Source organism: Sycon ciliatum, chromosome 2, assembly GCF_964019385.1.
Source record: "Sycon ciliatum chromosome 2, ocSycCili1.1, whole genome shotgun sequence".
Taxonomy (NCBI): domain Eukaryota; kingdom Metazoa; phylum Porifera; class Calcarea; order Leucosolenida; family Sycettidae; genus Sycon; species Sycon ciliatum.
In genome coordinates, this window is record NC_088644.1 from 2,341,041 (window position 1) to 2,369,022 (window position 27,982).

General features: G+C 48.3%; 2 protein-coding genes across 3 annotated transcripts in view; one reads left to right on the top strand and one right to left on the bottom strand.

The window, feature by feature from the left end:
* Nucleotides 1-208: 208 nt before the first annotated feature.
* On the top strand, nucleotides 209-26,908 carry LOC135808230 (uncharacterized). 2 transcript variants are annotated; one of them, XM_065321392.1, is made up of 9 exons: nucleotides 209-290; nucleotides 15,884-16,022; nucleotides 16,567-16,745; nucleotides 17,226-17,280; nucleotides 17,656-17,743; nucleotides 22,046-22,149; nucleotides 23,716-24,984; nucleotides 25,426-25,459; nucleotides 26,371-26,908. In XM_065321392.1, the coding sequence occupies exons 2-9, from the start codon at nucleotides 15,897-15,899 to the stop codon at nucleotides 26,406-26,408; spliced, it is 1,893 nt and encodes a 630-aa protein (XP_065177464.1). In that variant the 5' UTR covers nucleotides 209-290; nucleotides 15,884-15,896; the 3' UTR covers nucleotides 26,409-26,908. The 2 variants fall into 2 exon arrangements, with proteins under 2 accessions (XP_065177464.1, XP_065177463.1); XM_065321391.1 differs by lacking the exon at nucleotides 209-290 and adding an exon at nucleotides 15,576-15,758.
* LOC135808228 (ATP-binding cassette sub-family C member 4-like) overlaps nucleotides 26,843-27,982 on the bottom strand; it is a 35,199-nt gene continuing 34,059 nt past the window's right edge. The window contains exon 32 of the mRNA XM_065321385.1: nucleotides 26,843-27,959. Within this exon, the coding sequence (XP_065177457.1) occupies nucleotides 27,549-27,959 (411 nt within the window). The 3' untranslated portion in view covers nucleotides 26,843-27,548. The remainder of the gene's footprint in view (nucleotides 27,960-27,982) is intronic.

Consider the following 27,982-nt stretch of genomic DNA (forward strand, 5'->3'; position numbering starts at 1 on the left):
ATGTTGTCCACCTTTGCGTTAGCGTAATACTTATTCCCCTCGCTTCGCAGCTGGGCGGAGGCTGATTTACTCAGCGCCATTCTTCAGTTCTTCTCCCAGGGTGCGCCAGCAATAAGCTCACTTCGCTCAGTTGCAAGTTCCGAAAAGAACAAATGTTTCTATGCTGCTAGTCGCTCTCCGCAGAGTGATGACTGATGTCTTCGTACCGGCAGCGTGGGCATCAACGGAATAATGGATGAGCCGGGTTTCTAGCGCTGTCCCGCAGGTGTACCCCATAGCCATAGCTACAGGTGAGCTACTTATAATTATTATAAAGTCCTCGCCTTGTAGAAACATGCTGTCAAAATCGAAAAACAGGTGAGCTACTACGTACTTGTTGGTCCGGTCCAGTTTCCTTATGAGGCTGTAAACGTAAAAAGACACGTGGGACGTTCAGCATGAATTCGAAACATTTGCTTTTGGCGGTGCACTGAGGTCTATGTGAGATGATTATGATTGTACTGCTAGAGTAGATCTACTCTTCCTCATACTACTGCTAGTAACAGTTAGTACTAGTACTAGTAATACGTGCTGAGGTTACACATACTGTAGCGGAATTAGTGCTCTTGACTTTGAATGGAATTTTCTTTCGTAGGAGATCCAGGATATTGACAACGGACTATTACTGAACGGTGCCTAGTGGATGTGGCGGATTCTCGTTCTTTTTGGGGAGATTTCCCTGGGTTATAGCATCTATTCGGCAACCAGGTGCGCTGTGCGTACTCCTGCTAGCAGGTTGTCCATTCATGTTGCTTTGGCTTCGGGTTGGTGGTGACTGTGGTTGGCCAGTGCGTTGCTTGCTGACTCGCTACCGTGGTGACTCGCTGCCTTGGGATACAGACTAGACTCTGTACATGTTGGCACGTGACGTGCGTAGCTGACAGACTGTGCAGTTCACAGACTCAGTGCAGGGCTGTGCGTGGGATGAGCGTGCAGCGTCTCTTCGTCGGATGGTGTGGCGGGTCTGCTCGTTCTGGTGTGCTGGCGTTTCGGGCCGACGTTCACATGCGGGCATTGACTGGCGTCGTCCTCCGGTGGTGGGGCTGGTGATATGGAGTCTCCCGGGCGGCATGCGGACTCATGCTGCTTCTGTGCTGGTGAAGCTGGGGGTATGTAGTGAGCCTGAGTGTGTGTGTGTGTGTGCATCTTCAGGAAGATGTTGCCATAATTGTCATCCTGGAAGAGAAGGCGCCTGTCGGAATTACGGGAATACTGAGCTTCATCACGCAGCTGTCCTGGTGACGCCTGGCGGTGCGGTGGGCTCTTTGCCTGAGGCTCCGCCGTACGCACCTCCAGCATATATACGGCGAGTTGCTCCTGGCGCGGATGATGGTGGGGGGTACTCATCCGCTCGTAGGAGTCATCATGGATCCTTGCTACCGCAAAATGGACCTGCCCCTGTGGCAATGGATGCTGTGAACACGGACGGTCTAACAGTGCTTCCGGTGCATCAACGGATGAGCACAACTGGTGAAGATCCTGCGAGTTTGTGTTTCCAGCCGTTGTCAGCTGGTGAGCAGAATGAGTGTGAAGAGCCAGAAGATCTAGGGCGGAGCCGGGCCTCGACTGATAATGCACCACGGGCATGTTGCCGGTGTACTCAGACAGGTGATCAGTGCCGGCAATGCAAATGTAAACGTGATGGTCGGGCTTGTTTAGATTGCAAACCTGGCGTGAGTGAGAAATGTCGGAATCCTCACAACATCTCGTTAATCTTGCGGGACGGCAATGTGGGTCTTCTGTTTCCAGTGAACCACGTGGTATCGTCCAATGCCAGCGGTGGCGGTAACTCGAACCATACCCATAATGCTGTTCTTCGGATGGCGGCTGCTGATGAGAGTGCACATGTGGGTGATGACCTTTCAACAATGCCAGTGGCTTTTGTTTCTCGTTACAGTTCCGTGGCTGGACCTTTGCGTGCCAGCGTCCCTGTCGCATTGGTTCCTGACAGTAATGACCGTGATGCTGTCCATGGCGTTTGTGCTGCTTCGTCATGTACATTGATTGCGCGTGATGGTGGTGCGGTTCATTGTGCTCAGCCATTGGCGGAGTCTTCTCCAGAGGAACATGTTCAGGATCGACCCTTGTCGACCACAGTAGTACCTGGTGTGGATGACTGCGGTCATGTGACAGCCCCTCGTGAAACATTTTGTCTGGGGAATTTGACGGCATCTGAGACTATGACGGCTCTTTCCACTGCATATGACAAGTGTGTGCATCTTGCTCCGAATGCATTTCAAAGTGCCTCGCGGAAATGTTGGCCGGAGATTTATAACAACTCTATCTACTTATTTCAACTGTTTTGGTGATGCAGGATCATACGCTGACAGCGCGTTGATGGTGGCAGCAGTATTTCAGATGCTGATGCTGCAGGTTCCGCGCAGTGATCCTCCTGCTCATGCCAAGCTCCTGGACAGGCGTTTGGACCAGTGGTTTCATGGTCAGATCAATGAATTATTGTTGGAAACAGAGACTATCCACAATCTCCGAGGGAAGTCCAGTACAAGGGGTCGAGGTCGTCCTGATGATCCTGCACGAGAGTTTGCGGATTGTGTCGCATCTGGGAGGCTATCGGCTGCTCTGCGCTGCCTTGGTGCTGATCGTGGTGGTGGAGTGCACAGCATCAGTGATGACATTGACGGTGTTCCAGTAATCGATATATATTGAAGCAGAAGCATCCTGAGGCTGAGCCCTTGTGCGACGAGGCTCTGATACCGGGACAGCCGCCTCCTCCTCCGCATCCCATCTATTTTGCTTCGCTGGGGCGCCGTGCTATCCGACTGGCAGCGCTAGGCACACAGGGCGCAGCGGGACCCAGCGGTGTGGATGCTGAGGCCTGGCGTCATATGTGCTCCAGTTTCACGGACGCTTCGGATGGGTTGTGTGATGCGCTTGCTTCTTGTGCCAGGAGAGTGGCCACATGCTGGTGCATTGATGGCGTTCACTGCATGTCGCTTGCTGCCCTTGGACAAGCGGCCCGGTGTCAGACCAATTGGCATCGGCGAGGTTGTCCGTTGCATTGTGGGGAAAGCAATTGTGTCCATTGTTGGCCCTGCGGTTCAGCAGGTTGTTGGCTGCTCCCAGCTGTGTGCCGGTCAGGATTGCGGGGTGGACGCGGGCATACATGCTATGCAGGAGGCGTTTGCTCGAGAAGAGACTGATGGAATTCTGATGGCAGACGTGACAAATGCTTTCAATCGCCTGAATCGCAGCGTCTGCCTTCGGAATGTTCAACATCTTTGCCCGCCTCTGGCCACTGTTTTAATTAACACCTACAGTGCGCCTGCATGCCTATATGTCGACGGTGATTGCATCTTGTCGGAGGAGGGAACAACCCAGGGAGACCCTCTGGCAATGTACATGTATGCCATTGGCATGATGCCTCTCGTGCACAAAGCTGAACAAGCCGGGACTATCCAGTCTTGGTTTGCAGATGATTCCGCAGCGGCGAGTGTGTTGCGTAGGCTCCGTCGTTGGTGGGACATCTTGGCAAGTGATGGCCCAGCTTATGGATATTTCCCAAATGCATCAAAATCGATTCTGGCGGTGAAGGAGCGTTGCTATCGTGAGGCAGTTGAGCTGTTCAGCGACACCAGTGTCGTCATTACGTGTAATGGAGCTCGGTACCTGGGGGGCAGCCATCGGCTCAGCTGACTTCAAGGAGAACTTTGTATCGACTAAGGTCCAGGAGTGGGCTGATGAGCTAACTTGATTGGCGGATTTCGCTCGCTCGCAGCCCCAGGCAGCATATTATGCATATGTCTCGGGCTTGAGAAGTCGCTGGGCTTTCCTATGCCGCGTTCAGTCTATTTCTCCGTCCCAGTTCCAGCCACTGGAGGACGTGATAAGCACGAAGCTTATACCAGCAATGACGGGTCGGCTAACGCCTGGCACAGTGTTGAGGGAAGTACTCGCAATGCCCTGTCGTTTGGGTGGCCTGGGCCTGGTCAGCCCGATGACATTGCTCCCAGTATGAGTCATCTGTCGCCATCACAGCATCTCTTTCCCGGCATATTGTGGATCGTGTTTCTGATATTGGGAATTCTCTGATTGGCATCCAGCGGGAGAAGGCGAAGAGGAAGAAGGAAGTACGTCATAGCCAGGCGGAGTCGGCACAGCGTATCAGCAATGATGCGTCGGACGCCTTGCGACACACCATTGTCCTCGCCCGTGAACCTGGCGCCTCGAGTTGGCGGACTTGCCGTCCATTGAAAAAGTATGGCTTTTCACTGAGCAAAGCTGAGTTCATGGACGGCTTGTGCCTCCGTTATGGTTGGATGCCGCCGAGGTTACCAACTCATTGCTCTTGTGGAGGGGACAATGGTATTGACCATGCCTTGTCATGTCCCCTTGGTGGTTTTACCATTATCCGCCATAATGAGATCCGGGATGTGACAGCCTCTCTCCTTCAAGGGACCTGTCACAATGTCTCCATCGAGCAACTGCTGCAGCCACTCACTGGAGAGAGAATGAGATACAGGTCTGCTATTGTGGAGGAGCATGCGCGGCTTGATGTAGCGGTCAGTGGTTTGTGGGGCAGTCGTTTTGAGCGTAATTTACTTGATACAGTATCAGTTATCCGACATATCTAGTTATCCGACATATCTAGTTATCCGACATATCTAGTTATCCGACATATCTAGTTATCCGACATGCCTGATTCCCGAAGTGGTCGGATAAGTGACATTCGACTGTATATGTCCACAAACTGACACTGACAAGCCAGGTATCCCGCGGGATAGGGACGGCCGTACGGGCCGGACGGGTAGTTTTATGTGTGCATGCAGTGAGCTCATGAATAACAACAATAATAATAATAATTTGAAACTCGGATGTTGAGCCATAAATAAATGTAGAAAAGAAAAGGACATATGAATACGAGTTAAGAGTAACTCTCCATCACTGTAACTGGATACTATATACAGTCAGAAAGTGCAATAACTAGGCACAAAACTGACAGAGTACTGAGACATTCGATGTCGGTTAGCGCTACGGAGATGTGCTGGCGCTAGGAGTCAGGACGTAGAATGTCTCAGTACTCTGTCAGTTTTGTGCCTAGTTATTGCACTTTCTGACTGTATATAGTATTCAGTTACAGTGATGGAGAGTTACTCTTAAGGTGGCAGAAAACCCAAAATTCGCTGAAAAATCGAATTTGTAAATTCATATTGAGTGTTACGTCAGTTGAAAGAGCTTGAATAGTTGCAAATTCTCTGAAAATTGTGTCCCGAACTGACCAGCCGTTCAAGAGCTATGGCCTAAAATGTGCCCTTAACCCCCTTGCAAGAAAAGATTTTTTTGTTGCACGCTGTCATTTGTTGGCAGCCCAGAGCATAATTTTTTGACGAAATCCCAAGATTATGCCAAATATTATGCCGGCATAATCTGACAAGGGCTATGACAAGGAGTCGTATCTGGGGTATTAAAAAAAAACATCTGCAGGCTTTCTGACAAAGCTGTATTATGCCCTAAGCATAATTTTTTGTCTAAACCTGTAAACCAAAAGATTATGCCGACCTTACACGTTGGAATCCGTATATTATGCCGGAGCATAATTTTTTGACGAAATCCCAAGATTAAGCCAAATATTATGCCGGCATAATCCGCCAAGGGCTATATGGCTTGCCACAATACTCTTCCTCTCTGATAGTACTTGACTGTAGGCCTGGCATTACAACCGTCCACAACTAACTGTACGTGCTTCATCAGGAAAATAAGACAGGCGCTGCTGAGCAATCGACTTGGTACTGAGTCCATGAGGAATTCTAGTTCTTTTCGAGCCTCCTGAGCTGGACCCGGCAAAGGCAGTTCTTTTGGAACGAGCTTTTTCTGTTTTTAGCCGCTCCTTCATCCTGGTCGAAATTTAGCAATGCATCAGTGTCTACTTCAGTATCGTTAGAGATGCTATTGCCAGAGCCTCTGGCACAACGAGAAAACCCTTCTTCGTCTGTTTGATATTCACTTCGCGTGTGTCTCCTCCATAGCTCTCCATTTTTCTAAAAGTAAAAGAAACCTCGTAAATAATTTCTCCGGATTTGTGTCACTTTAACTGCCTCGGCCTTGGTTGGGCATGCTTCACAAATGGCTTGTATTCATCCAGGCCAGGTTTGCAAGATCCTACCTTAGGAAACGCAAAATCCGAATCGACTTTAATACACCCAAGCAGGATCTTAATAAAAAAGCTAACATTGAATCCCTTCTTTACCGCAGGCAGTTTTTAAGCTTGGTTACCAAACTTACAAGAAAGGTTTGCTCCCAAATCATCGCCGAAGTCGCAACCACTACTTCGTACTACCAAACTTACCATGCACAAATTTATTTTCAAGTATCGACGTTGCCTAGCTTCATTCCATTTCAATATCACTCAGAGTGCGAGACGCCCTAACAAAATTATTCTCCCTAAAGCAAAGACCACATCAAAATCGTTGTTTCTCTTCCAAACCTCCCTCTTATGGAACTGCCTCCCACCAAGACTAACTGCAGAACCATCCACTATTGTTTTCAAGAATGAGCTTTGCAAACTCACTTGCAAACATAGTGCTTCGCTCTCCGGTATGCCTACGCCATGTACATAACCCCCCCTGTGTGCTCCCCAACGCATTCAATCGGTTGAATCGACAAGTCTGCCTTCGCAACGTCCGGCACTTGTGTCCACCCCTCGCTACAATATTGATCAATACGTACAGGGAACCTGCGCATCTATACATCGATGGTGAGTGCATTCTTTCCGAGGAAGGCACGACGCAGGGTGATCCACTCGCCATGCATATGTATGCGTTGGGCATGCTACCCCTGATCCGTGCAGCAGCTGGCGAAGAGACCGTGCAGTCTTGGTTCGCAGATGATTCCTCTGCAGCGGGCCGTTTGAATCGGGTACGCCAGTGGTGGGATGTCCTGACGGTGCAGGGACCGGCATATGGCTATGTGGTGAATCCAGCTAAGTCAGTTCTTGTGGTGAAGGAACATTGCCTTGTTGAGGCGAGGGATCTCTTCGAAGACACCGGAGTAGCCATCACGACCGAGGGAGTACGCTACCTCGGTGCTGCAGTGGGCACAGAGGGTTAGGGCCGATTCCCACTACGGTACCGTGAGTGCCGTGCCGACGATTTGGGTAGGTCACGTGTACCCCACGGTACGAGCTTGAAGCTGAGAGTGATTTACACCTGCGCCCAATCATTCCGTGCATTCCGTCGGCAGGCCGGATCACCATTTTTATCAATTTCTGACTTTGGTCCTGAGGGAAAATAGCGGGGGAGATGACTGGAGAAAGCTCAAGAATCAACCAATCGAAAAGCCAAAAGCCAAGAAAAAACTTCGTACCACAAATACAAAAGAAAGAAAAAACTTCCTTTCAGGGAGTAGTAAAATACCTACTACTCACTGCATTCGACCTCACGGAATACCACGGCATGCCATTTCCACCCCCCAGAGACCCTCGGCACCGGAATGTCCACGGCGCGGTACGGCATGAGCCACGGAATGAACTCGCGCCAAAACTGCCCCTCACGTGAGCAAATCACCATGGGTACTCACGGCACGGCACTCACGGTACCGTAGTGGGAATCGGCCCTAACAAGGAGGCCTATATCCAACGAAAGGTAGAGACCTGGGTGCAAGAGGTCAATCGGCTGGCAACTATTGCACAGACTCAGCCCCAGGCAGCCTACTCAGCATTTGTATCAGGACTGAGAGGGAAATGGACCGTTCTCTGCAGAACCATGGACATCCCCGAGCACCTGCTGGAGCCACTTGAAGGTGCCATTAGAACTAAAAAGTCCAGCGTTGACCTGCCGCTCACCTCCTGGTGGGGATCTCCGGCGCGTGTTCGCTCTCCCATGCCGTTTGGGCGGCTTGGGTATCACGAGTCCTATGTCCTTGTGTGGGCAATACAACTCGTCAGTTCGCATTACCGAGCCCCTCACCAGCAAGATTCTGTCTGGTGACACTGCACTTGACGATTGTTTAACTAAGATGCGCAAGATGAAGGCAGAAGTCAAGACAGAGTCCCGTCAAGCGCAGGCAGCGGCAATGGAGGACGTGGTCCAGAATGCATCTGCGAGTCTGCGTAACGTCATCGATATCGCTAGAGAAAAGGGTTCTTCTAGCTGGCTAACATGTCGTCCGCTGAAGAAGTACGGCTTCAGCCTCACGAAGCAAGAGTTCTGGGACGGGCTGTGTCTCCGCTATGGATGGACGCCGGCGAGAATACCGACCCATTGTTCATGTGGCCAAGAGGTGAGTGTTTCTCACTCACTATCCTGCCCTCATGGATGGTTTCCCACCATACGACACAATGCCATCCGTGACACTACCGCACAGCTCCTACACCAAGTCTGTAGCAATGTGTCCACAGAGCCTACGCTGCAGCCACTGACCGGTGAGCAATTGCAATACCGACCGGCCAACGTGGAGGATCATGCACGACTTGATGTCGCTGCCAGTGGTTTGTGGGGCAGTCGATTTGAGCGAACCCTTATTGATGTCCGGGTTTTTAATCCTTATGCTCGCTCAAATCAGTCTGCACCACGTACCACTGTGTATCATCGACACGAACGAGAGAAAATAAGGCACTACGAAGAGAGAGTGAGACAAGTGGAGCATGCCACTTTTGTCCCGGCTGTGATGTCTGCGAGCGGAGGCATGGGCAAGGCAGCAACGGCCCTCTACAAACGAGTGGCCTCTCTGTTGGCGGCGAAAAGAGAGGAGCAGTACTCTCATGTGATGGCTTACATCAGGTGCAGGATCGCTTTTTCCCTCTTGCGGTCCTGCATCATGTGCCTCCGAGGGTGCAGAAGGCTCTCTAGCCAGTCTGCCTTGGCTGTGGGTGATACCTCTGCTGCGCTGGCAGTGGTAGAGGCCCGGGTACCGGCTTAGCGTGCACGAGCGGTATCAGTGACTGGAATATTGACTTGAAGTTGAACTTGCTGCTGTTTACCTAAGTAAGTATATACATTATTATGCTGTTTTGTTTTTTGCGTGTTTTTTCTTTTTTCCTTTCTTTCTAGAACTTTGAGCTGAAGTTTTTGGAACACTTGGGAAAAAATATTCAGTGTCTATTTTGCCCGTAAAAGAGGCTGTATTCCCCAACGCATTCACGCTGCACAACTTTTCACTACTTTTAAATTCACTTTAGCTCATGCATGTACATGTACATGTACATCCTTCAAAGCGGTGAACCCCTTGATAGGCGACAAGCCTCTGGGAGTCTGGGTCATCCGAACAAAGATATTATTATATTACATTTACCTGACCACATCGCTACAATCATAACGTTTTCATGTAGCAATAGTTATGTAGCGTACTAAAGATGTTTCGTGTCTACACACTCACAAAGTCATGCGCCGGTACAATGCATAGTGCTCAAATGCCCTGAATGGGCGGAGCGTAGTACGCAAGACGTACACAAAAGGAGTAAAATAGGGCTGTTTCGTTGTTACTCCGAGTTTCATGGCAAAAATGATTGTAGCCGATTGTTGCCAAAACCTGGGATTTCCAGATATTATCCACTATGAAACTCGTTATACCGCTCAAACCTCACATACTTTTTTTTATTGTGAGCACAGCCCTACCGTAAAAGAGACTTGTGGAGACAAACACAAGACAAGACACAGGGGTGTAGGGACGACGTGCCGATGTACAGGGAGCAACTCGACCGACCAGGGGTCTCGGCGTTAGCGTTGCAACCTGGCATCGAAAAAAAGGGGAGGGTTGCATGGTCAGGTAGCAAAAATAATAATTTGGTGCGAGAAGGGGGCGCTAGTATTGCACCAAATAATATAAATACGTGTAATGACTAAACCAGAAGGGAAAATGAAGAAAGAGAACAATAATCATAACAAGCAAGTACTAGTAGAGAGGTAAATACTAAATGGGTCTCAATATCATCGTCACAGGTACTGTGTGGACCACAGCCATCTCTTTCGGATTAGATCCTTACATACGTTGACCTTGAAGGTTTGGAGGCGTCTTGAATGAGGCTCGTGAAGCAGGAGGTCCGCAGGCAGGTTGTTCCAGGGTGTGATGGCGAAGAAGGGGAAGGATCGCAGGAGGTAGTCAGGGGCTGTGCGAGGGGGTGTCCACTTCAGCTGAAAGGCATGGTGCGTCTGACGTTTTTGCCGTGTGCACATGCTAGCTACGGCAGGGGGCTTGGTTGGTGGCAGCATGGCCTTTACCTGGGGAGGCCTACTGCTCGTTTTGTTCCTTTCTAATGCTCCATAATGCTCTGATGCTCGGATAGTCGTATAATAATGCCGGCATTATCCGCTGGACCCTAGTTACGGTATGGTTTTGGACTCTTGCACGCTTGGCAGTCAGGTTTTGGACTCTTGGGCCTTGGCAGTCTTGCTGACGCTCACTCCAACAAGCAACTACTGTACTGTATGATAATCACGTGACATGCGGGAAATACATACAGTGCATGCTGGTAGGCATAGCCCGATTTTGCTACTAGCAAAATATCGAAGAATTTTGAAAAAAAATTTGAAGTTTTTGGGGACGGTTGGCGGTTTTCGTGCTCTGAGGATCAGCCTCAGCGGCACTCCTACAGCATCCCTTAAGCAGTGACCAAACCTTTGTGTACCTTACGATGTCACTTGATGAGAATCTAGACCTAGCCCTGGTGGGATTCAAGGACCTAATTGACCTGGGCGAGCGGAAATCAGTAGACCAACCCTCAAGCCTTTCTCGCCCGGAACTCGTCAAAGAGCTCCGGAAGATGGGCGTGGGAGTGCTGCCGCAGCCAGCAAGTCCAAACGGTACGTTGGAACAATTGTCTAGCCTTGTATCATGTGTTTCAACCTTGTCCAAGGAGATTGTTATGTCGAGGGAAGATAGAGACAGCACAATGTTGGCCCTGAAATTGGAAATCCAAGAGCTGAGGCGTGAAGTAGTAGAGCTTCGTCAACAGAAGTGTTCCATCCCTGACCCCTTACCACACACCGTACCCACGTACACATCCCAACAAAACGTGGCCATTGTACTGTACTGTTAAAAAAAAAAAAAAAAAAAACTCTTGAATTAGCCATGGGACCTCCAGCTGCGAAGTCCTACAGTAATACCGTACGCACCCAGCATGCTGCAACACCACAAGGTACAAGTCCAAGTAGTACCCAGACCCAGCCTGCCCAACAAAGCCCAATGTGTGCTGCATGCACCAGTGATACTTGTAGTTGTACAGTCCACGCAGCCGACACACAATGCTGTGAAGCAGGGGTCACTGGCATATGTGGTACAGAGCCAACACAGAACACGTGGAAAGAGGTGAACCATAGACGAAAAGGACGGCAGGACAAATTCACGGACAGCGTATCCAAAGCTCTGCGGGCTACTATAACCTCTCGGTACGTGAAGGAATCACCTAACACGGAACCTGCTGATCCGTGCGTCCTGACAGGGGTGGTGCCCATCAACAAACTTGTGCTCTACGTTGGAAGCATCAACAGCGGTTGCAACGCTCACTCCATCAGAGACTGGTGCGAAGCGAGGGACGTGGAGGTATTAAATTGCTCCGTCATGGAGTCCAAATACCTTGGCACATCGTATGCCAGAGTCACTGTGGCTGCAGAACATGAAGAGCGTGTACTAGACAGAGCCTTCTGGCCCGAAGCCATCAGCCACTCAGTACGCAAGTGGCGTTTTGCGGACAGCCCCAAAGTGACGAAGCCAGCTTCCAATGCGTAACCTTTATCCCTCCTCTTCCACTTCAACCCCTGCGCCTCTCAACGCTCTTGCCCCACCTTTCTTCCCCCATTCTGTACATGCTGCTACTCACCGACTTACAATCTGTGTCCTTAATGCTCGCTCCATAGCAAACAAGTCTGGCGAACTCATTCAAATCTGTGAAGATCACACACCCAGCGTAGTATGCATCACAGAGACCTGGCTAACTCCCACACAAGCTTTCCACGTGCCACACTATGAATGCTTCCGTCGAGACCGACCTGTTTTAGAAAATAGACAGAACCGTGACCCACACAGGGGGTATGGAGGAGTTCTAATCTTAGTTCGTGAAGGTCTGTGCACTTCCATTGATCAGCTACCGGATTTTCAGCAACCGGGCTTGGAAGCGCTAGCACTTCGGCTTACACTCGCTGAACATAAGCTTGTCTCACCTTCTGACCTGCCAACAACCCACCTAACAGTAGCCTGTATCTACCGTGCTCCTTCCCCGTCGACGGATGACTTCTCGACTTTTCTCGACCGCCTCCAAATAGCCCTGCAATCAACACAAAGGAAGCCCGAAGCCCTTGTGATATCAGGCGACTTCAACTGTAGGTATTCCGGCTGGTGCTCAACTGACCAAACGGATGCACAGGGTCTGAGTCTTGACAACCTCTTCTCATGCTATAATTTGACCCAATCGGTAACCTTTCCCACCCACCTCCGCTCGAATGGACTTGGCAGCTGTCTAGACCTTATCGCAAGCAACATCCCTAACCAACTCAACCACATTCAACACCTGGCTCCTCTTGGCGCATCAGACCATGCCGTCCTGCTGGCTGAGTTCTCCTCCTCAAAGTCTTCCCCCACAGCAGCCAACACCTGCCGTAGCCCACCATCTACACAAAAATACAATGTCCTGAGTGCCACGGATAACATGTGGAATGCCATGAATGTTTTTCTCGCAGCTGTACCCTGGTCTCAGGTCCTTGCCTCCCACTGCATCAACACGGCTGTCTCCGCATTCACTGACATCCTTGAAGGTGCCTTGGACCTATATATAGGAAGATCCTCACCTCCTCGTCAGAAATCACGCCACAAACCCTGCCCCTGGATGACTCCATCACTGAAAGCAGCTATTAAAGTCAAGAGCGATCTCTACAGCATCTACCGGAAATACCCATCCCCTACAAATTTCAACAAATACAAACACCAACGTAACTATGTAAAATGCCTTTCCAGATCCTGCCATCGCTGCTACATCCGCAACCTCCGTGCCACGATATCTCCCACAAACCCTCGCCTCCCATCCCTCCCTGTGCTCATTCGTCAACTGCGAAATCCTACCAGCGCCCGGGTTATACCTTCGAAGATGGTGGGCCCCAATGGTCGAACAAGCACCTCTCCGGCATCCATTGGTAACTTATTGAACCGCCACTTCGTTAGTGCTGGCTTACAGGTTGATCCCGATGCTCCTATTCCCACTATTTCCTCTCTACCTCCACCAGCAACTACATTGCACTCCCTGATCATCACCTCATCGACTGTTCACAAGTATATTGCAAGACTGCCTCTGAACAAATCCCCCGGAGCTGATAGGATCACCAATGAGATCCTCAGGAAACTGAGCTACTCAATTGCCCGCCCACTCTCCGTTCTTTTTAACCTTTCCCTCTCCTCCGGCACATTCCCGTCACGATGGAAGTCAGCCACTGTCATTCCAGTGTACAAAAATAAAGGCGACAAGAACAACCCGTCTAATTACCGACCAATCTCCCTCCTGTCCTGCGTCTCCAAACTGCTAGAGAGAATAGTGTACGACCGCTTGTACGACCATATCTCCCCTCTTCTTCACCCCGCACAATCTGGCTTCCGTCGTAAGGACAACACATCCCTGCAATTATCCCGCATAATCCAAGACCTCTGCTCCCTAAAAGACCAGCGGCAGGTCTCCTGCATCTGTTTCTTCGACCTCTCCAAGGCCTTCGACACCGTGTGGCACAAGGGCCTGATCGCCAAACTTCGTGCCCATGGTGTCTCCGGCTCCCTACTCGCCTGGATAACTAGCTACCTCTTGGACCGAAATCAGTGCGTCACAGTAAATGGAACCTTATCTGACCCCGAGTCTGTGACATCCGGAGTGCCCCAGGGCTCCATTTTAGGTCCCCTGCTCTTCCTCACATACGTTAATGACCTCCCCTATTCAATTCCCAATATTTCTTTGTTTGCAGATGATACCACTGTCCTTGCTTCCTCCCCATCTCACGCCACCCTGTACCCCAAAGTTCAGACCTGTATCAACGACATTGTTCACTGGATGAGCACTTGGTACCTTAAGCCAAATGTGACCAAAACCGAGCTCCTCCTGTTTCCCCCTCCAAAAGATCCAGTGCCCATCTTCCACTTTCCCGATGATCCCGGTCACCCTATCTCTGTAGCGCCCCACCATAAACACCTTGGCATTGTCATAGATTCCGCCCTCTCCTGGTCTCACCATGCTGATCATGTGTCGTCCAAAGTATGCCGATCTGTCGGCATAATGTCAAGTCACTTGTCCCATTTGCTCAAAAATTGCCGGATTAATTTTTATAAATCATACATTCTTCCCCTCTTCACGTACGGCTTCCCTGCCTGGTCCACCATTAACAAAACCCACATAGGTAAATTAGAAGTTCTCCATCGCCGTATACTGCGAATCATATTCCGTACTGATCGTTATACCTCAAATCTAGACTTGTATGCTGCTGCATCCACTACCACTCTGCAACATTACCTTGATGCTTCCAAGTGCACCCTGGCGCATTCAATTTTCCTTGACCAGCACCCTGCTCATTTACAGTCCCTTAATTGGTTCAATTCAGGTGGCACCACCCGAAGCTGCGTTCGTCTCCCCCTAGCTAGGTCTACCCTCTTCGTAAATTCCCCTTTCTTTTCCTCCTACTCCACGTGGCTCCAACTGCCTCCCAGTGTTAGACAAGCTCCAGATATGCCCAAATTCCGTACCCTCGTCAGACAGCACTTCAGTATCTCCCAGTAAACAAAGTCACAGTCACCACTTCCGCTGCATAGCTCGCTGAGCATCCCATTGCTTTGTAAGTTGCTAATCCCTTCCCACTTTGTGTACGTGCTCTTAATTTTCTTTTTTTCTCTTCTTCCGTGGTTGGTCTCACCCTCTCCTCAATTCAATTGGCTGTCTTGACATGCCACGAGGTGCAGAAATAAATAAATAAATAAATAAAGGGAATTTGCTGGCAAAATGGAGCAAAATATCGGTCTGTTCGCTGGAAATTGGGAGATTTTACACTTATACGGTGCATGTGACTCATTTTCGCACAGTTTTACCAACACGTGACTAATTTTTTTCTCACTTTTACCAACACGTGACCCACTTTCGGTCAGTTTTCCCACACGTGACACAAGTTTTGGGACAAAAGGGGAGCAAAATATCGAGTGGCCTGGCAAAATGAAAGCAAAATATCGACGATGAGCCAGCAAAATTATGCGGCAAAATATCGAAGCTTCCCTACCAAAATCGGGCTTTGCCTAGTGCTGGCAACTGAAATCCTACCCCCTGGGCGGCGGGGTCGGATTTCAGTTGCCAGCACTGTACATGTACATAATTGTACAGTGAGTCATCGAACTTCGAAGTAAAACTTACTAAAAGGAGGACCATGTCCATGTGACCTTTGACCTGACCCCGACACCTTTCAACCCGGACCGGTTCACTTCGTTGTACTGTGCAGTGTGCACTATCCAGACTTTCTCGATATGAGCGGCAGCGACTGCATGCTGCACTGATCCTCGACGTTTTGTGGTGGAATCATCATGTAACTGTTGGTCGGATCCGCGGAGACAGTGAAACAATTTTAATTATTTTAGCTGTTGGAATGCGCTGCACTGCTGTTTCTTTCTTCTGAATCTGCTAAAGTAAAAATACTTCCTCGAAGATAATTCCTTCCTGCACCAGTCCGGCCACAGTAGTAGATCTACCTCTATCTAATGAGGAATCAAATTTCGCCAACCCACCTGAACGCAGTCAACGACCAGGCGCTCGGGAAACTGTAAGAATCGTCGTGATCGAATGTTCTGCTGAAGGACCCAGTGTGCCCTCGACCAAGTATTTGCTTCTTTGAAATTGGACCTGGCTTTAGATATTCTTTGGGTTTGCTTCATTCTGCCCATGCAGAGCAAACGAACAAATGAGTCATGAAAGCCAAAGCCAGTTTTCCTATTCTCAAAGCCAGCCGCTGTTTGACTCTGGTGTCCCGTCCTCTGGAAGAATGGCCCACTGGTCCCAGTCATCAAATTCACAACCAAGCAGTCAGGTAACGTGTGGTCAGATGATTTTGTCCATGTACTAGTACTGAGAACTGTAGCGGTACCGACTGGCATTTGTACCAGACCAGTTCAGGGGTGAAAGGAAGCATGCTCATAAAAACGGAATAGTGGAGGCCAGCTTTGCTTGATCTTTGCTCAGACCTCTTTGCGCCGCTCTGTTCCTGTGGTGTTTGCGAATACACAAAGTACAATGGTTTTGGCACAGCCTGTGACAGCCCTCTTTGTAGGTGGATAGCCCTACCTCTATCTCTTCCATTAGGTCTACTAAGTATGGGAAACTCATTTAAAGATATGAAAAATATCACAGTTTGCAAGACACTAAGTTGGACTGGGTACTGCCATCACACAGTTATACTCACAGAGTTCAACAGGCAAACGGGGGGGGGGGGGGGGGGAGAAGGAGGAAGGGGAGTGAGTGAAGTCAAGCTTGCTAGACTGTTTGCATTGCGGCGTGACAAGGGACTGGTTCACTGCCATGTGTAAGGATTTACAGAGTATCTATCTTTCCATTGACTGCACGGTGTACTACAGCCAGCACCCAGATCACACCTTTCCCGCGCAACTCTTCTAGCACACAATGCCGGCACAACACGCAATGCCAGACCAGCCAGTGACAGTGGCAGAACCAACACCTCCCAGAGCAGGATGACTATGAAAGACTTCTTCAGTGTGAAGAAACAGAGGACAAGCCAGGAGAGTGGCAGCGATAGGTAAGAACAATGTGCTAGATATGATCATGGTCAGCCAACCAATTGGCAGATGAAAATGCTATTTCAACACATGCTGCATGTCCAGATGTATGCATGGTGTGACTAGCTAATCATCACACTGCAAGAGTAACATGCATTACATATGAACTAGAAATCGAGAGAAGATGCCAATCGAAACTTATGAAGAGGTGACGCTCAATATGGAACTAGGTGTCAATGGGAGGCATGTGTCCGGCCTTGACAGGTATGAACATTGCATAGCACTCATGTACATCCACTTTGGACTGCTAAAAAGTTTCACATGTATATCTTCACCTTGAAAACTTTGAATGAATAGTACCTACTTCCTCAGCAATGGTGTACCTATACGGTCTCGTATTGTTGTAAAATGTAAATGGAGCCTGTCTGTGACTTCTGTAAATTGTCCCACATTTTTTAATCCATCTGTGCTTTGGCTATGCATGTTTCTTTGCTGTTTAGACATGGAATGGATGCATCAGCTGCCGCTGAAATAGCCAAACAGTGTGCAAATCAGGTAGGAAGAACTGTTTATGGGATGTTTTATCCCATTCTTGTAATGTCATTCATCCACTTCGAACTGACCTTGTGTGTGTGTGTAATTCCCGAGAAGGTATTTTAGTGTAGTCTTATCATGAACCAGGAACGTAGAACTCAACTAGCGATGGGGAAAGCGTAATGTGTCATTTAAGACATTATTCACGTCAAGGTATGATAGATAATGATGTCGCCGATTGTATTGATGCAGCTGTTGGTGGAGGAAAGAAGAACCGACATGTTCTTTGAAGTAAGATAGTGGCAGTTCACAATAGCCTAAAGTGCAAGGCCTAGCGGTGTCCATAAAGTGGATTACACATAGAGTGTTAATGTGCTACCGGTGTGTACTTGCTAGGTGCGAGAGGCAACAGAAGCCTGTAAGGTGGTGCTGGAGGAACATTCTCAGACACAGAAGGAGATTCTCTCCACTCAAGCAAACTCGGGTAAGTTCTTTTACTTCTCGCTCCACATATACTGGCACACACAGAGACATAGACAGCAATGGCGACAACAGACAAAGTGAAGGGAAATTGGCCGCAGCCAGATGTGAACCGGATAACGAGTGAGGTGTGGAAGCAAGGACTGAGAACAGAGTGTCAGGTAGAATAGGTGTGCCAGCGGATAGCAGAAATAGGCCATGATGCAGAACCACTTGGGACCGTCAGATCAATTTTCCTGGACCGAGCCAGCCGGGAAAACCCTCGTGCCGACGGACGGAGTAGTGAGGGAAAAACCGGGTGTATATCCCCAATGGTGATTAGGCATCATGTAGGCATGGCAAGCACATCACGGCAAAAAGTGATAAAAGAGCAATAATGAGATGCACAGAAATGAAGGGTGGGAGGGCAGAGACACTGGTGAGACTCAAAACTGACTGAAGAAGTCAGGGGAAGAAACGACGATAAAGAACACACCAGATGCCATATTTGCAACTGAAAATGTTTCACGAGAAATCATTTCTCGCCTATCTCGCTGCGCTCGGCCGGCGAAAAATACAACTTCACTTTTGCAACTACACACTATACTGCTTGCAATGAAAAGTGTCTCCAGCAGAGAACAACCAAAGTCCGTCACGATCATAAGCAAAAAACTAATAATGGAGCAAGTCAAGTCAAAATAGTCTTCTGCTGTGACTGACCTGATGATATTAGACTGAATGGAAAGGAGTAATATGCTGCCGTCCTGGTTTTCCCTCAAAACCGTGCAGGGAGCTGTATGCAGTGTCGAAGATCAGTGCGATGCTGTTCTCAGTTTTGCATGCATCTGGTGGGAGAAAGTGAACTCCCACAACTTGTCCGATGGCTTGGTCTTAGGTCCGTTGCACACTATGTATAAGAGTCTACGAGCGCGGTCCAGTATAAGTTGCTCATGAGTTTTGTTCAGTGCACACTGCACATAGCTCACTTGCTGTTTACATGAATTGTCATGAGAACGGAGATGCACGGCAATTTTGGCTGTTCTTTTGTGCTATTCATGACCTTTGACCTTTGTACTTTGGCGGACTGGTGCACCCTGCGCATGCGGTGGAGTCCGAGTGGTTAGAGAGGTTTTGCATTCCGAATTTCGGAATGTTTTTCGACTGTGCTTTTCCGAAAAAAGTGCGTGCCGAAAAACGGCATTTTCAGTGTTTTGCATTCCGAAAATCTGATTCGACTTCGTTTCCAAGGGTTGCCATGCAAAACAAAATGGAGAGCGTTGAAGGCGCCAAAACCAAAAACTGTTTCCGTCCGAATCTTGCAAATTGGGTTTTGAGGCGTGCTGGTCCAACAGCAGCATGCGTGTGGTCTTTGACGGACTTCCTGGTGATACCAGCAAACGTTGGGTCAGACGAGGCTAGAACTTTTGCAGTCTCCTCGGATCCCACAGAGCCGCGAACAAAGGGGTTGAGCACAAAATAGGAGTTGCCTGAGCAGGATCAAATCCATGTGCAGTTCAAACTGAATTTGGGTGCGGTTCGAAGAGGACGGACTGATGGGGGACCGAGTGATCCAACGGCTGAAGACGATGTTGGCGAACTACTGTCTTGCACTGTCAGTAGGCTCCATGGCAAAGAAAGATAGTGTGATGGAGTGTGAGAAGATCTAGTCAACATGGCGAGATCAGCGAGAGCAGCAAAATGTTAAAACCAGCAAAAACCAAAACTACACACGTGGAAAAATTTCAAATATATTCAGCGAGAGCAGCAGAAAACAAAAATACACTTATGAAAAATATTCAAATATGCGCTCCCGATCCCAAACAGGAAAGAGCCGAAAATCCATTTTCGGAAAACCATGCACTTTCGCCACCACACTTCCGAAAGTTCGACTACTTTTTCGACTCTTGCGGCCACATTCCGAAAATAATTCCGAAATTCGGAATGCAAAACCTCTCTGTTTTCTTACTGCTTTTTTCTTCAGTTCAAACCTTGATTTTGTCGAGGAGATCGAGAAAGAAGTAGTGCACACACCTGAAGAAATGAATATCTGGGATGACGGCAGAAGGCGGAAGGTGGCCATCGCCGCTGTGTCCTTGTTGAAAAGCTTTCAAGACTAGCAAAGCGATTGTATTGCAGAGGCCAGCTCCCCTCTCCAAGTCTTGCGCAGCGGCAGCTTGCAGTGTTGCAAGGTGTTGCTGGCGCTTCCGTTTCTGCATTCCTGGCTCGTACAGAATGCCAGCGGCAGAGGGCGACGGATTTTCCAGCTCCGAGCCATCCAGCTCATCGTCACTGCCTACAATGTGGGCATTTGGGCTGGGGGAACAGTTGTTACTGAAGCCGGAATCAAATTGCCCATCAGCATGGCGTCCATGTCGCTGTGGGCATCATTACCGTCAATCCTGAGTTGTGGCCTTGGAGTAGAAAGACGAGCAGGCGTTGTTTGAAGACTTGAAGATGTCGATGTAGACACGGACGTTGCATGGGTGGGAGAGATCATAGAGGGAGGTCTGCTGGCGACAGCAACGGAGTTCAAACTCGTGACGGGCCCGAATCCCGCACATCGTGGAATAGGCGATGCCAGGTCCTGAAACTTGACCAGTACTGGAACGCCCTCTGCAGGTCGAATTCTCCGCCCTGAGAAGAACTTCCAATTGCAGTCGCCTGGATGTACTTGCGATAAATCTCCTTCGCCTTGGACTTCAGGTTGTCTATCTTATTGTGGACAACCAAGCCGGTCACCAGAACGTCCACAAGTCCAAGCTCTGTTTTAGCATAATCATTTAGGACACCAGCGATCTCCTTCTCCTTTTGGGCTCGCTTCACCATTGTGCCACTCTTATTTTGCTGGTACTCTGCCCACAGCTCAATCAAGCGAAGCTCCAAATCATCGGTGAAAACTTGGCGTGGCATAGTTGTAAGCGAAACGCGACAGGAAAATGAAAGGAGGGAGACCCGGTAGACGAGACAGGGATCTGACTCTGACTCACAGGGATTATAATAAAATTAATAATCTTTACTTCAGGATGAGACACTAGTAAAGCAACTGAACTACACGAGAGGGATAACAGCAAGCTGTAACTGACTGAATATAAACGAAAGGAAGCCACCAAGAACCAAACAAAACGGGGGAAAAAACAGCATCATATGCAACACCGGAACTATAAGAATATACAATAGTAAGTAAACCACTCAGAGTCCACCGCAGGGTGCGCCAGTCCGCCAAAGTACAAAGGTCGAAGGTCATTATGAATAGCTATCATTAAAGAACAGCCGAGAGTTTCACCTTCTACTCACCCGGAGAAAGAAAGCTGCCAAACAAGCAAAAAGCAGGATATAAGCTGCTTTCTACAGGGGTGCGCGACTTGCTGAAAAGGAAAAAAGCAACTTCTTGATTATCCCGCCACATTCCTTTGATTTCCATGGGAACATACAAGTATACCCAGCTTATACTTCCTCCGCTTCATTAAAACTGTCGCTTCCCAGAGCGATTTTTCGAATTTATTTCAGTGTCCACTTGAAGGGCAAAGAAATCAGCTAGAAATTGAGGCAGAGCATTGTCGACGGACGAAGCTTTAGTTTGTCGCCTCCCGCTTCGCTGCACTTGCAGCTAAGGTCGACGTCTTCATCAGAGTGTGAGGCAGACCCTTCAGCACCAAACAATACCCTGAACAAGACGCTCGTTCAAATATTGCAGGTCAAGAAACTTCGTTTTCAAGCGATCTATGCCTCAAGGTGGCAGGCGATGAAGGCAAGCTAGCACTTTTCAAGCACACTGTAGGTCCGCACCTTCTTTCCTTTGCAAGCGCTTCGCTGATTTGTTGGTGTTTTCAGACCTGCTACCTTCGCACCACCATGCGCCACAAGTAGCGCATTTTAGGAATTTGAGAACACTTTGTTCTTGACATCGTCAACTTCAGCATTCGTATTCAGGAGAGATACCAGGATTCTTATGCCCGAGCTTGCAGTATTGATAAATGCCCACGCAAACGATGTGGGACGGCACGAACTCCAGAAAAACAATATGCGCTCTGGGGCGGAATAGTGCGGAGCGAGATGAATTTTCTTGGTGCGGAAGAGAGCCCCGACAAAGTCCGAGACCACCACGGCTTCAGTAACAAGTAGACATTGCGCAGGAAGGTTGGCACCAATGTTTGAACACAGAAAACAGCGATTCCGACAGTCTGACTAAGACGAGCCAAGTCACAAACTTTGTGATGTGCAAAGCGACAATTTTAATGACGCGAAGGAAGTATGAGTTTTGTACGTAGTGTGCAACTGACCTAACGACTTACTGATGGGCTTCACTGTGCTTCATGTCATGCTGCAGTGTTTGAGGAGTTATCAAATCACTGTAAGATTGTGGCAACAGAGGTAAAGCTGAGGGATGGAGTCAACCTGGAGCTCTCCAACCTGAAGAAGACAATTGAGCTGGTAGGTGTTTGATCTCCAGTTTATTGTCATTGGATCTGGAAACAATGGTTCTTATCGAGTTTGTACTGTCCTGCCAATATCCGTGGCTGACAATTTTATGAACAAAATGACCCGTGATTGAGATAAGTTTCGGCGTATAGATCAAGTTGTTTCTGAAAGTACAGCGCCTCACGTAACCAACATGCTTGGAAAATGACACTACTCCAGTATTTATGCTGAGAGCCTGATTATGATAAGTTAGGGCTGCATCACCATAATATCTTTCCATTGTGCTCAGTTTGGTATTCTTCCATCATATCTCAGAGAAATCCATGTAGGAATGCATGCAGGAATGCATGTAGGAATACATGTAGGAATGCATGTAGGAATGCATGTAGGAATGCATGTAGGAATGCATGTAGGAATGCATGTAGGAATGCATGTAGGAATGCATGTAGGCATGCATGTAGGCATGCATGTAGGAATGCATGTAGGAATGCATGTAGGAATGCATGTAGGCATGCATGTAGGAATGCATGTAGGCATGCATGTAGGAATGCATGTAGGCATGCATGTAGGAATGCATGTAGGAATGCATGTAGGCATGCATGTAGGAATGCATGTAGGAATGCATGTAGGAATGCATGTAGGAATGCATGTAGGAATGCATGTAGGAATGCATGTAGGAATGCATGTAGGAATGCATGTAGGAATGCATGTAGGAATGCATGTAGGAATGCATGTAGGCATGCATGTAGGCATGCATGTAGGAATGCATGTAGGAATGCATGTAGGAATGCATGTAGGAATGCATGTAGGAATGCATGTAGGAATGCATGTAGGAATGCATGTAGGAATGCATGTAGGAATGCATGTAGGAATGCATGTAGGAATGCATGTAGGAATGCATGTAGGAATGCATGTAGGAATGCATGTAGGAATGCATGTAGGAATGCATGTAGGAATGCATGTAGGAATGCATGTAGGAATGCATGTAGGAATGCATGTAGGAATGCATGTAGGAATGCATGTAGGAATGCATGTAGGCATGCATGTAGGAATGCATGTAGGCATGCATGTAGGAATGCATGTAGGAATGCATGTAGGAATGCATGTAGGAATGCATGTAGGAATGCATGTAGGAATGCATGTAGGAATGCATGTAGGAATGCATGTAGGAATGCATGTAGGCATGCATGTAGGCATGCATGTAGGCATGCATGTAGGAATGCATGTAGGAATGCATGTAGGAATGCATGTAGGAATGCATGTAGGAATGCATGTAGGAATGCATGTAGGAATGCATGTAGGAATGCATGTAGGAATGCATGTAGGAATGCATGTAGGCATGCATGTAGGCATGCATGTAGGCATGCATGTAGGAATGCATGTAGGAATGCATGTAGGAATGCATGTAGGAATGCATGTAGGAATGCATGTAGGAATGCATGTAGGAATGCATGTAGGAATGCATGTAGGAATGCATGTAGGAATGCATGTAGGAATGCATGCACGTCAAGTACTGTTGTAACTGTTAGAAGGCAATTGTTGTGTTCTTGTGTTGTGTGTTTGCTCCATTTTGTGCAGAGGGAACAAGAGTTGATCTTGAACAAGAGGCAACTCGAGGATCTGCAGACACGAGAGCTGAGAATGCAGAAGTCTGCAGATGACAGTGACAAAGAGAAGGTTCTGTCCTTACAAAGCAACCTGATGGATGGCATAACTCACACTAATGAGCAGTCCAAGCAGCTGAAACAGACTACGATCACTGTGAAAAATGTTACCGATTCCCTGGCGAAAACAGCATCAGAAATAGCGGGCTGTCTGTCTGCATTCCGGCCACTTTTAGACGGACTACGAGATGCTGTTACTGCACTTACAAACATCCGTCCTACCAACACAATCATTCCACCGAGTTGTCAGGCCGCTGGTACCTCAACTGAAGTGTTGCCAAAGTGCTCAATCACTACATCTGCAAACAAGATTCCTGAAGAACTAACCAAGAAGGCTAGTGCTGGTTCTCGACAAGTGGCGCAAAGTGATTCGAACACCAGCATCTCTGAAGATAGCAGTCTTTTCTTTGATGGTTTTAGCAGCCCAGTCTTCAACCCCTCCAAGACCAGCATAGCACCTTCAACTTCCAGTTCGGTGTCAACTAGGATATCTTCTAGCAGGAAAGTAGAGTCTTCCATGCGCCAAGCACAGACCGCTTCATCCAATTCCGATGTCAGCAGCAAAACCACTGGTCGACGTACACTTGTATCGGGATGCTTGCCGTCAACTCGCTTCACCAATACTCCAATTACAACGAGCAGGAATGACATATTTGAACTGGCCATTTGCAATACCAGTACAAGCAGCGACAGTGAGGATGATGCGGATGCACGCAGGGGCCAAGTTCAACGAAGAAAGACTCCACTCCAGTTCATCACCAGCTCTAAACGATCACATCATCTTTCAGAGGAGTCGCCAGCAACAAAGCCCACAGCAAATCGCAGAGCTAGTACTAAAACAGCACCGCCAGCCAAACGACCATCACACTCTCCGGGACACGAGAGAACACCCGTGCGACCGACAAAGCATCAGCCGTCCTCACACACACGCTCTTCATCCTCCAGCTCAACATCATCAGCGACATTGGCACGTGGTAGAAACCTGGCTTCTCCTGCTCCTTACACCAAATCAACTCACGCAAGCACAAAAACGACAGCAGCGACGGTATCATCACAAAGGGAGTCATCAAGTCAATTCGACTGGACACCAGATCCCGCTGCGGAGCTCTTTGATAGCCTGTTCAAATCCAAGCAAGGAGAAAAGAAGAAGAACCAGAGAATAGCGACACCATCTACACAATCAGTAAGATTTAGAAAGGTTTGATCGGCTCACACAACCAATGACCAACTTACCAGGATAATTATAATCTCTCCAGACAAACCAAGTGCACATTTTTGTCGTAGTCACCCATCTGACAGAGCTGGATAACTGTTAGCAGATGAGCTTAGCTAGGTTCTCAATGTGCGGATTGCTGGTACTTGAATGCGTGAAGTAGTGCCACACCTCATCACCGCCTCAGACGCATCTACTACAGTACACCATAGAAATGATCTGCATGCAGCTAACCACGAATGCACATTTGCAAGCAATGCATGTCCATCATTCACCCGCAGCACATGTGTTAAATGTAAGTTGAGTCATTGACGCTCCTTTGGTCGTAAAGGAAGGGGATTCTGACACGCCATCTAATTCGTGGCTGCAAATAATGGCTGCTGTCTCTCCTCTGTTTTTGATTCCCCACAGATCTGTGCAGCGGATGCTCCTTGCGCTTCTCAGGGTAAGAGTCAGCCCTGCTATGCGTTTAAGAATATTCATTGTTGAAGTGTTCACACAAACAACATTACAATTGTGTGCAGCACAGATTACTGGGGCATGCGTGATCATAGGTGGAGTATGGGGAGTAGAATCCAACGCAAGGAGTTCAAATGCCCCATGTGTTCCCTTCACATGTGGCAGGTATAGCATGATCCAACTTACATTCATTGTCTTTCGGAAACCATGCGGACTAAAATCATTCCTTGGCTGTGTTCACTTCCACACGTTTCTGTGCTCATTCTGGAATTTGGTGAGATGGGTGCACTGTTATACTTCACATGGGAGTCGTAGCGTACAGGGAGGCAACACAAGATCATAGTACCCGAAACGATGTGTGTTTCCACCCCGAATTTAGAAGTGATTCCTGACCCGTAGCCTCTGCAACTCGCAGTCGCGTCCTTGACCTGCTAACCCCAATCGTGACCCAGTCCAGCGGCGCTATATACAAGCGTACATACTCGCCTTACTCCAAAGGCAACTGTAACGGGCAGCCCGGACGCGAGATCCGCATCGCTTAGTGTTCCAGGTGCCAGTGTCGTCTCCCGGTACTCTACGACTCCCTGGATTCCACAAACTCCATGGTTTGAATTCACCATCATGTGCGGTTCATCCACCGTCTGTAGAGGGCTTGATTTGCCGAAAGCAAAGAGCAGAATACAGAAACAGAAGAACGAGCAGTTGCGGTTTCGAAACTATGAGTTTCACGATTCAGCTCGTGAAACTCCAAGTTACGAAACCATAACTGCTCGTTCTTCGGTCTGTGGTTTGAATGTTCCATTTCAATTCCCAGTAGACCAACATGTGAACAATGAATAACTTTATGTGTGCTAGAAGACCGACCATTGTTTGATTACATTGTGTGACTGTGTGCAGGACGGAGGTCACAAGGTGGCCGGAGAAAGCGACGCTGAACACTGCTGTCAAGGCAACGGGACACACGAGAACTGAAGAAACACTGTGACACTGTATGCAGTACTGACACTAGGCAAATAGAACATTCGAGCTCATAATTATGTGCCGCCGAAAGGCCCTCTAGTTTCTGGGCTATTTTCTAGGGTATTTTCAAAAATGGTAGGTAGCACACATCCTTTCCTTCATTAGTAGAATTTCATTGGCAGGCTACTGATGTAGTTTCCACTAGTCTGGATGTCACTCACTCACTCACATAAATTCTGTGACTTACCATAGAAAACAAAGACAGATGGCAAACGTAGCAAATTTATTTCCTTCATTTTATTACACTGAACTTCAAGTCAGGTTGCTAACGTTGTCACCCAATCTTCTCTCTGTTTAGCACCACCATCGAGCCTCCCCTCTATATTTTGCAGGAGAGATAGAGGTTGGATTATTTTTGAGGGAGGGGTCAGGTCACACTGTAAGAATGAATGAATAACCACTGGTAGTGAATGAATGAACTGATCTGGTCGTGTCGTATGGAAGAACGATGCCGTGGAATGCTTCTGTGGCATCTTTGCTCCGTCGCCGCAGATCGAAACAGCCGAGAAACCAGAATAAATTTCAGAAACCATAATATCAAAAAAATGTTAATCTAGCACCCTCCTTAACCATGACCATAACTGTACTAACAAAATAATGTAGAAAATGCTATGATGGTAAGGCAGATTCAACTGTAACTTTTATGGTACCTTGGTATGCCTGGAATACCTTCTAAAAACCTTAGTCACACCTACCTTAAAAAAAACTAATTGGAAATAGCAGAAAACACCCAGTAAAAACCAGCTTGCCTACATAGCCTAGGTGTGCAGTATAGATAAATTAGATAAGGCACCCAGCAAGTGCTTGCTCAACAGCAGCAGCAGTAGTAGGAATTTCAACACAACTCAACATTCTCTGTGACTCACCAAATCACCAATGCCTAATGACTCACCTCAGACAAAATCTAATGCAATATTGTGAATGCCTTGTTAGTGGCTGCTACATCATCCACCTCAGGATGCTCTCAGAATCCTATTCATATTGCTTCTTGCCAGCAAGTAGCAAGGTGGTTGTTATCAAGTCATGATCTAATGTATCGCATCGTACTAACACTACTAGATGCTTGTTTCTGACCTGCTTACCCGCCGGCTGCTATCGTGGGCAGCAGCAGCAGCTGGTCTATGTACGACACTGAGTGAGGATGTGGAGCCAGCCAGGGCCACATGACTAGCACCACTGGACTCAGTGACATAGTGAGCAGGTGCCGACAACTGCTGGTCCAGCTTGTCCCTTGGCTCCTTCTGTGTACCATTTGTAAAAGGCGAGCGCGACTTAATTGATGCGTTCTCCTCCTCCAGGGCAGCAGCTACTTCCGTCCAATATTGTTTGGAGCAGCACGCTTCTCGCAATCGTTTCGCCTCTTCTTCGCCGTGCGAATTAACCATCTCTGCGAACAAGCCGTCAGGTTTCTCGTCAAGCAAGTACAGTGGTGGATCAAACTCTTTGATCTTGCCGTTGTCGATGACCTGCCACAGATTCGGAGAAACGT

Excerpts from the sequence above, each read along its gene's own strand:
- LOC135808230 (XM_065321391.1), top strand. The coding sequence starts at position 15,697 with ATGAGGAATCAAATTTCGCCAACCCACCTGAACGCAGTCAACGACCAG. Across the intron at positions 24,985-25,425 it reads CGACACCATCTACACAATCA|ATCTGTGCAGCGGATGCTCC; the intron begins GTAAGATTTAGA and ends GATTCCCCACAG. Across the intron at positions 25,460-26,370 it reads TGCTCCTTGCGCTTCTCAGG|GACGGAGGTCACAAGGTGGC; the intron begins GTAAGAGTCAGC and ends GACTGTGTGCAG.